The sequence below is a fragment of the Aptenodytes patagonicus genome, chromosome 4, assembly GCF_965638725.1.
Source record: "Aptenodytes patagonicus chromosome 4, bAptPat1.pri.cur, whole genome shotgun sequence".
Lineage (NCBI taxonomy): Eukaryota > Metazoa > Chordata > Aves > Sphenisciformes > Spheniscidae > Aptenodytes > Aptenodytes patagonicus.
This window is the reverse complement of record NC_134952.1, coordinates 84,670,798-84,684,455: the sequence shown is the minus strand read 5'-3', so window position 1 is coordinate 84,684,455 and position 13,658 is coordinate 84,670,798. Positions and strand designations below refer to the sequence as shown.

At 44.4% G+C, this 13,658-nt stretch overlaps 1 protein-coding gene across 1 annotated transcript in view; it reads left to right on the top strand.

Annotated features, from left to right (window-relative positions):
- The window catches only part of ADAMTS3 (ADAM metallopeptidase with thrombospondin type 1 motif 3), a 127,611-nt gene extending 114,301 nt beyond the window's left edge, over nucleotides 1-13,310 (top strand). Inside the window, exons 17-22 of the mRNA XM_076337703.1 lie at nucleotides 1,617-1,780; nucleotides 2,389-2,554; nucleotides 3,289-3,421; nucleotides 3,689-3,896; nucleotides 4,639-4,756; nucleotides 10,496-13,310. Of these exons, the coding sequence (XP_076193818.1) occupies nucleotides 1,617-1,780; nucleotides 2,389-2,554; nucleotides 3,289-3,421; nucleotides 3,689-3,896; nucleotides 4,639-4,756; nucleotides 10,496-11,073 (1,367 nt within the window). The 3' untranslated portion in view covers nucleotides 11,074-13,310. The remainder of the gene's footprint in view (nucleotides 1-1,616; nucleotides 1,781-2,388; nucleotides 2,555-3,288; nucleotides 3,422-3,688; nucleotides 3,897-4,638; nucleotides 4,757-10,495) is intronic.
- The last annotated feature ends 348 nt before the right edge of the window (nucleotides 13,311-13,658 follow it).

The following is a 13,658-nucleotide window of genomic DNA, read 5'->3' as shown; positions in this document are numbered from 1 at the left end:
GTTTGGCTTTGAGGCATGATGAGAAGCACGGGGCGGTCATGCAGAAGAACCTGAGAAATGAGATAACCAAATTACAGTGTTTAGGGTAAATACGTGCATTCAAAATTGCATGTTAAGGACCGAGTCCTACAGCATAAGCTCAGCAAACAAGTGTCTACTTCTCATTTGAATTCTTCAAAATATTTAACTGATCCTCATTTGCATGTTTACTAACAAAAGATTGTCATCACTCGCATTTAAACGGGCACTGCCAGGGTGAAAACTATGTATTCTATTATGTGAATCAAATTCAGTATCTGTAATGATTCTTATTTGCTGCAGGTTGTAAGCAACAGCTTTTTTAATGAAAGAAGACCGGGGAACTTGTGATATATTTGCAGTCCATTTCATTTCAGATTTTTCTCACACAGGACAGTTCATACTGTTGTCAGTCAATTTGTATCTTACTGCTTACCGTTTCTAACGCTTTAGGGATTTTTAGCTCGCAGGAGAGGGGTGAGATCTTCCATGGATTTTGACGGCCTTTTAATCAGCTCCTCACGTGCTAGGGCAATGTCCGAGTTGTAAACCCTTCAAGCAGAGTTAGGTTAGTTACTAAAAAGAAGTAGGAATAGAAAAGAAAAGAAAAATAGAAGAAGTAGTTTCAGCTGTGATAATGTCAAAGGGGGAAACTTGGCTTTTGAGGTCCAAGAGCTTCATTTTGGACCAAGCATAGCCTGATAGTGACTTTCAGAGAAGCACGGCGTCACTTTGGCAGCAAGTGGCTTCATGAAGCTACTCACTAGGTACTGCAGAGCTCCTGCATTTGGATAACTATAATCACAGGAACTTGTAAGATTTCTGCATAGTTTTTAGTCATGTTTTATGGTGCGTTGGAAAAAGTTGTGCAAAAGAGAAAATGAGAGTCCGTCTTTCAGGTTTCTAATGCATTGGCTTCTAATTGGAGCATAATAGCAATAATCCCCACACTGCGTGACTTTCAAGGTGCGGTGCAGGAACCCAAAACCAAGTAGTTTTCCAAGGGTTCAAATGCCTCAGCTCTTGGCTTACTGATTTTAGCGTCTGGTGCAGACGTATGTACGCAAAAGAAACTAAAACGTGATGAAAAAGTTGTTGTTTTCATCATCTGAGGAATATAAGAAATGCACTTAAAGTCTGCTGAGGTGCCTGTTATACTAACAGGCGTTCCCAGGAATACTCATTTTGGTCTTACGCAAATAAGGAAGACGGGTGATTCTGAAGATTTGACCTGAGTTCCTTGCTACTACCCGTGCTTCTTGGGAACTGAGCTAGCGTGGGAAGTGTGCACGTTACATAGGAAGAGGTGCTTCAGTCTATCTCTAGTCCTATATCCATGTCTAATTCACCTAGATAAGGAGGTACAAAATTGAAGCAAATACGCGAATGCATCTGTCATCAAACTGGATTTTGGAGGCTGCATGAGATGGCCTGGGAGGGCCCTTCTCTGAGCCAGTGCACCTATAGCACTTGCTGGCGTGTTGGGGATTTTTTGCAAAAGGCCTTCTGTAATATCTCCTGTCAAGTTGCACGTAAGCCACCGTGATTGCTGACGGTATGATGGGAGGCGCGACTGGCACTGTTTTCAATCCTTTCAGCAATTAAGAACCAGGCTACGGGACACTATATTCTGAATGGGAAAGGGGAGGAGGCCAGATCCCGATCTTTCATCGACCTGGGCGTGGAGTGGGAGTACAACATAGAAGACGACATAGAAACTCTCCACACTGACGGGCCCTTGCACGATGCAGTGGTTGTGCTGGTAGGTTCCATGTCAAGCACTGGGAATTCGGTGGGTTTGTCTTTTATAAAAAGTGCGTGGCCAGCACGGAGCTTGTGCTGAGAATAAAACGCTGCTGCGTAACGGCTCTCTGAAAGACACGTGCCGGTGAGACGGCTGATAGCCTGAAGCCCTTTTCTCCTTAGCTGTTACCCTCTCTTGTCAACTGCTGCCTGCTCGTGCGGCGGTAATACGTCAGTCAGAAGCCCAATACTGCGTTGTCGGACATCAGCGGGACACTTTCGGTGGACCAAAAAAGGGCATTGCATGTCAAACCGTGTCTGAGCCCAGCCCTACTCTTTAGCCAAGTAAGTGATGTGGCCACACCATCCTCTCACCCTAGATGATGGTGTCCTACTTGGCCAGCTTAGAATGCTAGCCTAGAAATGTCTCTCATTTTAAATGGCTCTGTGTTGATCTTACTATTGTTAGTTCTGAGTGTGAAGACAAAAACCAATCGTTTTTTCCCCAGCGAGTTAACTAGCAGTTCCCATGTTTCCCCTAAGAGCCAGGCCTTGGTTTCTTTACTTTGCAAAGGAATAAATAATAGCCCTGGTTTTGTACCACTGTTGACATTTGGTTATTAATAGATCATTCCTCGGGAGAATGACACAAGATCTAGCCTGACTTACAAATACATCATTCACGAGGATTCAGTACCGACTATCAACAGCAACAACGTCCTGCAGGAAGAAATAGATACTTTTGAGTGGGCGTTAAAGAGTTGGTCCCAGTGCTCCAAACCCTGTGGCGGAGGTAAACAGATGATGTGTCACCTTCTAGTAATGAATGACAAATTACCAGAAGTGGAAAAGTAAAAAGTGGGGGAAGTGAATGCTTTACAAATCTTGGCCTTCCTTTTTTTAAAAGCAGTTTGTTATTTTGGGTGCCCAAGCTTAAAATACCTTAAGTGCCTGATTATTCAAAAGTGTCGCGCTTCCAGCCTAGAAAGAAAAAGTCCTTTTTAGGTGTTTAAATTCAGTACCCAAAGCCACTTTGGAAGTACAGACTCAGACATTTATGCTACTGAGCGTTCGCTTAACTTACGGTATGTACATTACTCTTACGCAAAGAATGGGGAATGCACATGTCAAAATAACTTGAACTCTTACGTACAGCAGTCGAGCAGGTGATGTGTTCTGGTAGCAAAAACACTGAACCGAGACTTGGGGTCGTTCCCAGGTTAGCCGCTGACCTGCCGCTTGATGTTAAGGAGGTAATTTCTCCCCTCTCTATGCTGTGATTTGTATGTAATGCAGAGGTTAGACTAAGGGGTCATAACTGTCCCTTCTGGCCTTAAAAACCTGTCACAGTGTCATGGTATAAATAGCAGCAATCTTGTGCCTGACAACTGAACAAATTGTGAGCGTGTTTAAATATTTCGTAAATATCTGTCATGTAAAACCATTTAATAGGCCATAAAACTTACATTTAAACCAAAAATTCTAACAAGGACCTTTTTTTCCTGATTTTTCTGAAATACCTTCCAGGGTTCCAGTACACCAAATACGGGTGCCGCAGGAAAAGTGATAACAAAATGGTGCATCGCAGCTTCTGTGAAGCCAGCAAAAAGCCAAAGCCCATTCGTAGGATGTGCAATCTTCAGGAATGCACACAGCCTCTGTAAGTATGTCTCGCTATGGTATAAGATATAAATGCTTGCTCCTCGTGGTAGGCGTGGAAGTTAACCCAAGCCAGATTTGGTAGGATGCTGACAGCTTTCTAGACCGGAGTTCCTGTGGTATGGATGGTTTTTTCTACCTGTATAAGAACGGTCACTGATCTTATTGAGTGGTTTCATCACAAAAATACTGTCTACTAAGGGCTGCCTGACCTGGCAGCAGTACGGATGATAGGTGAAAGTAGCGATGGTATCTTTTTACTTCCCAGCTGGGCAGCAGACGAGTGGGAATACTGCACAAAAACCTGTGGGAATTCAGGCTACCAGATCCGTACTGTGCGTTGCATTCAGCCCCTTCACGACGGTGCAAACCGCTCTGTCCATTTCAAGTACTGCAGCGGAGACCGCCCCGAGAGCCGCAGGCCGTGCAACCGAGTGCCGTGCCCTGCACAGTGGAAAGCTGGACCCTGGTCTGAGGTAGGCAAGCAGCGGTCGGGAGCGAGTAACGTACCTTTGCTAACATCTCATGCCTCCGAAGTCAGATCTGCGCCTGGGCTGAAAGCTCCGGACTGCACCCGACGGTTTTCCAAAAGCTGAAAATCTGCAGCAGAGAACGCCTTCCGGCTTCACGGGCTTCTATAGCTCTCCAGGCTTCTCCAGACACCAGCAAGGAGAGTATTCACAATATCAGATACACAGTCCTGCAAAACAGATGGTGAAATTTTGCCTGTTTTTCTCCAAGTTTCCCACTTCTCACTTCCCCGCTTCTGAGGATAGTGTAACGTTTTTTACCAGCTTGGACTGTTTTGGAAGCACAGAGTTTCTGCAGGTGTTGGTACTGTTACAGTGACTTAGGAACAAACAGCTAAACCCTACAGCTTAATTTGGTGAACACTGAGTTTTCTCTGCCCTTTGTATTCTCTTTATGTTACGTTGTCAAGACCCGGTATCGGCTACAGGAAGAATAAGTAGCAAAATTCATAATATGCTCTAATACTAAACTTAACGTTACAGAAAGCAAGAACCAAGGAAAACACCATCCCTTCTCCTCTGCGTATTTCTCCGTTACGTCAGCCTTCGCTGAAGTCTACTTTCAAAACAAATTGCTGGAATGTACAGCCTGACCTGAAAGCCAACCTTGGGCTATTTTAGACACATCAGTTTTTGCACACTGCTGTGAAAGCTGACTGTCCTGAATTGTCTTGTGTCTGTTCCGTAGTGTTCCGTGACCTGCGGGGAGGGAACCGAGACCCGGCAGATCATGTGCCGTGCTGGTGACCGGTGCGATGGAGAAAAGCCAGAATCAGTGAGGGTTTGTAAACTCGCTCCCTGTAACGGTAAGAGAACGTCTTAAAATGACTGCGGTAGATGAGGGTAACAATTCCTGTCCCAGTGCAGCCTGGGCTGGGTAGAGGTGTTAGACACAGATTTCATCCTGGAGTGACCTCCAGTGGAAAATACTTGGGTCTACGTAAAAGCTTAAGCTTCCTGTGGACTTTCTGCGTTAACGGGTACAGGTTTCTAAGACGAGGCAGAGCCTGTGCTTATGAACAGGTAGCGTGCACACCAAACTTGTGCCGTCCTGTATTTTAAAGATACTACAGTGTCAGGTGACAACCACACAACGCCGTTCATCTCTTGCATGCTACAAAATACACCCTCCCTTGGAGATTCCCCCGCTTTTTTCCAGCTAAAGGCGCCCTGTTGTTTAGTCCCACACATAATTGATATCATAGCTCCAGGTGATCCGTGCTTCTCGCACACCAGGGTCTCTCTTGTAAACCTGCTGAAATAGGGGGTTTGAAGCCTGAGTTGCATTTGCAAAAATTTCTGCTCGAGGTGAAGGTCAATCCAAAGTAAACCCTGCTCGAGGTGAAGGTCAATCCAAAGTAAACCCTGCTCGACCTCTAAATCCCAGGATAAGTTTTACAAGCCTGCCAATTGAGGAAATGAAAAAAAATACATATAAATGGAACCACAGAGCGTTAATAAGGTTCCTGGGAATCTCATTGCATTGTTCTCGTAGAATTTTTGAACAGATTTTTAAGCTTTTTATGACAACAAAGCCTTTCTTCCTTTGGGTCCATGACTCTAAGATTCGGGGTTTATTTGTTTTTTAAATCCCCCATGGTAGTCCTAGCCCTCTGATCACTAGCTGGTAGGAAAAATAGAGTGAGAGTTCTTAGAAGGTGCGGTGTGTTTTCCCACAGAGCGAATCTAACTGCTTCCCACAAGTCTGGTAAAGGTGTCTGCTTTTGCTCTTACTTGTCTCCGAAAGAACTCGGAGCAGAAGACGGTTCTGGGAGCAATGAAGAGTTATAAAACGTTGTATCCACTAGGTGGGAGCAAATCACTATCTCTATAGCGACTCTATAAACAATTGCAAGATTTAAAATCCTGTTTTTCACTGGTGATAAAAATATTTCCAAAACTGAAAGAAATAAGCGCTACATCTTCGCAAAACTATTCAAATAGTTTCATCTTGTGCTTTAAGCATCGCCTTAAAGAATCTGTACTTCAAGCATCGGTTGGGATTTTATCGAATAGCCAGTGTTAAATGCCTACCTTTCACAATTAAGCAGCACACAATCTTTTTTCTCCATGTGAGAGTACTACGTCTCTCTCACCGTAAGGAATACTCAGAGCCAAGCACCACTGACCTATAAGACCTAGGATCCACTTAGACGGGATATAAGCAGTCGATGCCCTTGTACAGGCCCTTTACAAATTGCAGTTGAATCACACTGGTTAATGCTCACTGTATTTTTAGGGTTTTGGATGTTTAATATGCACCCCATCTCGCATGCCCCAGTGAACGACGCATTTCTGTGGTCACGTGTAGGGGGGTGCCTAACAGGGTTCTGAAACCCTGGGTACGTTTCCTAAAGAGAGAGGACACGGCAGCGCATCGCAACAGCGATTTAAAAAAGGTGAACTCGTGGCCACTGATATATCTGGCCTTGATGCAGCAAACCTACAGCACGACCTGAGCTGTCTGAACACGCTGTGAACTTCGAGGGCACGGACAGCCACATCCAGCCAAGTCCCTCATACCTTTGACAAAACCACAGGGTCCCCGTGGGTTCTGCTCCTCGGCCACACTACACCCGCCTCCTCTCTTGAGCTCAAACCTCTCTACTCTGCTCAAGGGTTTGGGCCATAGCTTTAACCAAGCAGTAAGTAGCTGACAGTATTCTTTCAGACCAAATCGTCTCTCTTTTTGGCCACACTCTTCTGATGTTGTTTCTACCACGTTCTATGTTTTGGGGGAATACAGCTAAAATATCGATAGTATTCTGTAATATTTGTGTAGATAAACTCTTTATGCATGGTCACGCCTGGCATCCCTTTACTTCTAAATCTGTATAGCCTTGATTACTATTTCGATTGTCAGGGCTTCAGACTTAGCAAAACATTAGTCTGTAGCAGGTGGTTTTGACAAATGATTGGCTACCTGCATGCAAGATTGCTGGGAGTTTAACCTCAATGGAGGTGTCATGAACATTTGCCGTAGTTGGTGCGATTTCTTTTGTGCTATGTGGCATATTAGCATTTCTCTTCCATTTCCTGAAAAAAACATATGTCTGCACGCGGGAGAAGAGCCACCGGCTCTTCCACCGTATGCCTCGGTGGAGCCGAGTCTCGTAGTGTGGGAAAATGAGGACACCTCCCGTAGGTGTTTCACTTAAACTTTGTAGGTCTCTGTGGTTAGAAGGAAACAGGAGGCAGGATTTTATCCTGCAGGTCCATAGCAATAATCTGAGCAGCAGGCATGTTTCTGCGGCTGCGCCGGATTAGAAGAATGGATTTTGTGGTACTTGGACAAATAGATGAGCTCCACCTAAGAACCGGTATAGAACAGACCCCTGAAAAGTCTTTATATGAGCTGTCCCTGCTTTGCAACACAAGATGCAGACTGAAGAAGGAAGGACGGGGTGTTTTACATTGCAGTCCCTAAACACCGACTTTCAGCGAGATTTCTCGGTGGGATGCTGTCAGCAAGCGATGTGCTTAGAGTGACTGTGGTGCCTTCTGTAAGAGCTGTGTCAGTTCTAAAATCTAACGTGAAAATTTTTTAGTTGATTTAAATTATATTCTAGTAGCTTCATCTTCTAAAGTCTCCCTAGGGAGCCGATAGGCTTTCTTGTGTCTTCTACTCTTCGTTACCATGAGGCAAGTAACAAATTGCGAGAAGGAGAATTTTTACCGTGAACATCGGCGGAAGGATACAAGCGCTTACATACTGAATAGGAAATGGTTGACTAGGTTGTGCCCAATTAACCTAAAAAAAATTTTAAAAAGGGATTATGTGAGTATACAGCTCCAAGATTGTACTTACGGAAGCTACTGAAAGTAGATGAGTACAAAACCAAATCCTTGCCCTGTGACCTGAGTCACGAAATCTAAACCAGCACAAACCGGTATCACAAAAATTAATCATGAGAGAAAAGGACCAAATAAGATGCATTGTCACTATGGAAAGGCAAAAATAATTGTTTGGTACTTTCCTTTTTGGTTTGTCGCTTTAGGCGATACTATTTGCTTTGACTTATATACTGACATAAATCGGAGTGTGTTAACAAGATGACTGCCATAATTTTCCGGATCAGGTGCTTTCATTTACACGGACGCATAAAGATTGTTCTACGTATGATGCAAAGATTTGTGTGACAATATTAGCTTCTCTAGTTTAGATGAATTATAAATATAGCCCTTGAATTTCCCATGCTAAATTCCTGCTGAAAATAGTCTTATAGTGCCTTCATGGAGTACGTGTATTCCCGTGCAAAGCTGCAGATTTAATGCTAGGTTTGTCAAGAACCAACAAGCAGCTATCCAGGGAAGCGCATCGGGATTAGGAGCAAGGAAAACTTTTATATTACATGCCGCAGTCATATAATTTGCTATTTATAAACAACGTCCCACAACCCCACTGATGTACGTGTGTGTAATTTTGCTGAGTTCAGTGGAATTAAGCCCATTCACACTGATCGAGAGGTTGGGCTACAGTTAATATTTTAAAATAGGAAAACTTGCTTGCCTAACGTACATGTTGACATGTGGTGAGGCAGCATCTGTGAAAAAATATCACAGTAGAGAAAGCAAATTTAACTTCAGAGCTTAATAAGTGGTGTTACATGCCATCTGTTGCTCCTTAAAATGTTGGCTCCGTAATTGCTAACTGTGAATGGAGGACTAGACGCAGAACAGATCTTCTCAATAGCTGGGGTTAACTTTTGGCTTTTCAGGTTCTAATTTTGCATACTTCTCTTTTAAGTAAAATCCATCAATACCATTTCAAGCCAGCCATGATACCTTAGGAAAATTCTGCTAATGGAAACTTTTTGCTGGTCTCTCCCCGAAGTGTTTGAATAGTTACGGGATGCGCCGAGCTGCTCTTTTGTCCCCGTTGCTGGTTTTACGTCCTGTGACGTGTTACACGTTTGGAGGTTCCTGGTCTGATTCTGGAGTGCTGCCAGGGCCTCAGCACCCCGTTCAGGAGGCTGAGGGGAGACGCAGATGCCCCGCGTGTCTCAAGAGTCCCAGTCGCTGGGCTGAGCCCTCCGTGGGAGAGAGACGGGTTCGGCTGGAACACGACGCTGAAAAGCACGGTCTGTTTTGAGGGCCCCTGTAGACGTCTGGGGGAAGGTAGTTACCCCTCTCTGCCCACAGATGCGTTGACTTTAAAATAGCAAGATGCTCTTCTGAATAGCGTTGACCCTGCTGCAAGGCTGGACGAGGTGACCTGCCGAGGTGCCTTCCTGCGTTACTCTCTCGGGTGTTCGTGCTGCCAAGGCACATGATAGTCCAAACTACACAGATAAGTAACGGTATAAATGAGCGGTAGGATGAGACACAGGGAGGAGAATAATAAGGAAGTATTAAATCTCCTCATTTTAAAATCTGCAAATAGTGTGGCTCATTTCAGATGCCCGGAGCCAACCTCCCGCCTTCTTCCGTGCCTTGACGCAGCTCTGCTCAGATACTAACTGAGAGTTGGACTTTTTCTGTGAAATGAGAGTGAAGCTTTAATTCCAGCTCGCGTTCCCATACAGACTACCAAACTACCCAGGGAGCTCGTAGCTTGATACAGTCAGTACAACAGACTGCAAGAGTAAGAACAGAAATTCTCCACAGTGCCACCTGCTCATGAGCGTTACCAGCTCCCAGCGTTTGTCCCAGTCCTGGTCACAGTAAAACTTAGGACTTTGCCCTTGAGCTCATGTGACAGTCTGAAGGAGCCCGAGTACTGATGCGCTCTTAGCTCAATATCAAAGCCTTATTTTTCTTCTGACTTCTTGCGTTACTGCTTTCCTCTCCACCAGTTTTGACCAACGTGACCACTGCGTCTCTATTTGTGGAACGAACATCCAGGGAATGCTCAAAGAAACATTGACGTTTTGGGGATCTCTAATAGATCTTGGACCTCGTTAAGATCTTTTCCCTGACTGAAAGAAATGCCACACACTTAACTTCAAGGCATCTTACGTCTGACCTATCTGTTAAAAGCTTTCCATCAGCTCTCCAGTTACGGTTAGGTCACGGAAAAACTCAGACTTTATCCAACCAAAACTCTACCAACTATAACATTTTATTTTAAGACATCATATAAAAGGCATTGAGAGATACTGCTTGGGATTTAATTTCTTTAAGGGAAGATTTCATTGTTTTTAATGCTGTTGATAGATAATGTCCTCAGGCTAGAAATGAAGGTGATTTGGGGTGGGTAGAACTACATCTGGCCCGGTATGTGGGAGCTCTAGCGGGTTAGCACTGGAAATTGTTGTCTGTGGCCCTCCGCAAATAAAACATGCCTTTCCACAACTCCCTGCTTGTGGCGTGCGCGGAAGCTGGCATTTTCAAAGTGACCGCCGATTTCTCTGGTTCCCAGCTAGGGTTATTTTTTAGGGTGGCGGTGAGTTCTGTCAGGGGCTGGAGCATCTCAGGTTGCCTATTCAGAGTAGCCCATCGTTTCTGAAGCATAGGCAGAACTTTATCAGTGCCCGTCTAAATGCTGCCCGGGCGTTTCAGTGCTCTTCACTAGGTTTACAGTCCACATGACCTTTGTTTTGCAGATGAGCCCTGTATGGGAGACAAGTCTATCTTCTGTCAAATGGAAGTGCTTGCACGTTACTGTTCCATCCCCGGCTACAACAAGCTGTGCTGTGAGTCCTGCAGCAAGCGCAGCAGCACCCTCCCACCGCCGTTCCTTACCGAAGCTGCTGAAACTGAAGAGGAAGCGGTGTTCGATCAGAGCGATCTGCCCAGGGCTCTGGTGATGCCGACACCGGTAGCGCCCCACTACGCACAGTTCCTGCCTGGGAGAAGCCCTCCGGGCAGGCTTCCTTTTGCGGAAGAGGACGCAGATACGCACGTCTCCCCGTCCAGCGCCAAGCCCAAAGGGGCTGAATTTCCGCAATGGAGAGCTCCTCAGGCAAGGAAGACTTCCAGGCTGTTTGCTTTGCTACACCCGTCACCTGCCAACAGCAGCAGCCTCAGTCCTCGTAATGCCCTTGCGTTGGCAGCAGCTGTTCCCGTGGTGACAGCTAATAACACCACAGCGGGTGCTCCTTCTCCATCGAGAACCTCAAGGAAGAGCGAGAAGCACGTTGAGAAGAGATGGCCTTCGAGGTCCTCCGCTGTGGGAAGATGAACGTGAATGCCTTGTGGAGGATAGCCATGGGAAGAGGCTTCGTTTGGCGCTTTGGGTTTAATTTCCTTACGTCTGGACACCGTGGTGCATGCCGCTTTCCACAAGCGGGACGCTGCAGGTCATCAACTCATTTTCCTTGTAAATACAAAGAACGAGAAGTGCTGGTTCACTTTCTAGTTGCTCCCGTCCTCCTCCCATACCGCGTTATCTGGCTAGCTTGAACGCGTTGGAGGAAAGCACCAAAGAGTATTCCTAACAGTGAGCAGAAGTTGCTGAGGGCATCAGTCAAGCTCTAGTACAGAAAAGTGGCCCCGACCTCAGCACTCACCTCGTTGTTTTTGGTTTTAAACACTCACATGTAGAAAATGCCCCACTGCAAGAGGTACCAAACGTTTACACTACACAAAATACTTTTGCAATGGAACAACTGAATCCATAAGACTTGTTTTGCTAATTTATCTATATAAACAGATATTGTATGAGCAAATTTGCAGCTGTTGTGTAAATACTGTATATTGCAGAAAATCAGTATTATTTTTGAGAGTTTTGTGCCGTCAGACAACTGTTTACCTATGTTGCATTCTGGAGAATTGCTAGGTGCCTGCCATTGAGTACTGCCTTATTTACGTTCCGAGAGTTGATTTTTAGAGCAGCATTATCATAAAAGGAGGAGTTCCATTTTCATATGAGCTACACCTACTGACACTAGGAAAGGGGTTTTTTTTGAGTATCAACAACGTGATGCTTTCTTTTGAAATAGGGGGAAAAAAAAGGGTAAACCTAAAGGTAGGGGTCTACTTATACCCACCCGCCCATTAAAAGTAGGTTTAGAAACTTCAGTGTAATTCCCGTCACAGGTTGGAAAAACGATTTTACGTGCCTGTGAAACGAACGCTGCCCGACGCTGAGCAGGCATTGCCTCAGAGTGGGAGCAGCAGTGCCGTCCCTTAAGTCTCCTTTTGCCGAAGAGGTCAGACCGGTGTAGGAAACCGTGTATATACTGTAAGTACTGTAATGTTCACGAGTCGAAAATGAGTTCTGTTTTCCAGATGATCTGTTTGTTATTTCTGAAGCTGAAAAAGCATCACAGAGGTGGAATAGGCGCAAACAAGAAATAGCTGTGGCAAGACTTAAAATAGATTTTTTTTTTTTTTTTTTTCCCTACTGGAAGCATTGATTTAAAGGCGAGAGAGATATTTATTTTTCAGCGTGGTTCACCTCAAAATCTCCACAACCACAATGCATCTGACTGCAATAATGTACTAGTAATTTATGTCAATAACCATCTTGTTCACAGTCCACCGATCGCGCTCTCTCCTGTGTGTTGCTGTAAAGTACTTGTATATAGGATTGAGAACTAAAGATATTTATTGAAAGTCGATTTCTTGATAGTATTTTATGTACTAAATATTTACACTAAGGGCAGTTGACTATTCTTTTTGCCAAGATAAAATAGAGAGATGTAATTAGATACCTGTACATGCTATGTCATACGGATAGAACAGAAATTTAAGCTAACTAAACTACTGTAGAGAAATTGTTGATCTTACTCTTTAAAAAAAAAAGAATCTTATGACAGTTTTTTATTACAGGCATCTTTAATCCCTAAATAGGTTATTAAAGCTTCACGTGCAATTTTTGCTTCCCCGTAAAAAGCCCTCACGATCGACCCATTTAAAAGAACAGTGAATATGTACCTCTAAGACGCTGTAAAGTAGATTAAGACCCCAAAGATGAAATTCTAGAAACATCTGTAGTGATTATGCGGAATCACTAGGAAGAAATAAGGATGAAAATTGTTGTCAGAAGACTTTTTAAGTAAATGAGAATGCAGGTAGGTTAATTCTGTTCGGGGAAGTATGGGGTCACACTATACAGGGTGCATCTTGCGTCGTGATGTGTGTCACCTAACCCACGGAAGTGTTGACACCTCTAAAGGATTGCTGCTACCTTTCTGCAAGGCTTTTGAAGGTCCGAGAAATTAGCATTAAACAGATTGTACGGACAATGCCTGAGCCTCAGACAGACAAATAAGGGTGTGTTTGTTTCTTTAAAATTCCCCAAAAGTCAAATTCTCTTTTCTCTCTGTCTGTATCTTTTACATATATACGATGCGGGTGTAGATAATCCTTGTACCTTTTTGATTTCTTTTCTACCAAGCTAATTTCTCTTTCTATAAAGTGTACACTACTGATACTGTTTGTTGTATTGGGGAGCACGTAGCAATAAAATCTTTAACGTAACAAGTCTTTCTCTGGTTTGATTCACGTGGGAGGGTCTGGTTTTTTCTTTTTTAAGTTTTGCGTTTTGCAAAATGAAGGGCCCTTTACATCCCAGGCGTGACCTTTACCATCTTGGAAGACAGTTCGTGTGAATTAAATATTTAACCTGATTTTTAAAAAGCAGAGGTCCCGCTTTCACCATTGCGGGTGGCAGAGAAATTGGGGGAAAGGAAGGAGTGCGTTTCCAGTGATCCAAAGCCTTCCCGGTCCACGTGGGAGCGTCCAGGCCGCGGCTCCAGCCCTTCTGTCGAGAACATGCCACGTTTTGGGCTTTGCTTTTTCGGAAGGGGTATCTAAGGGATT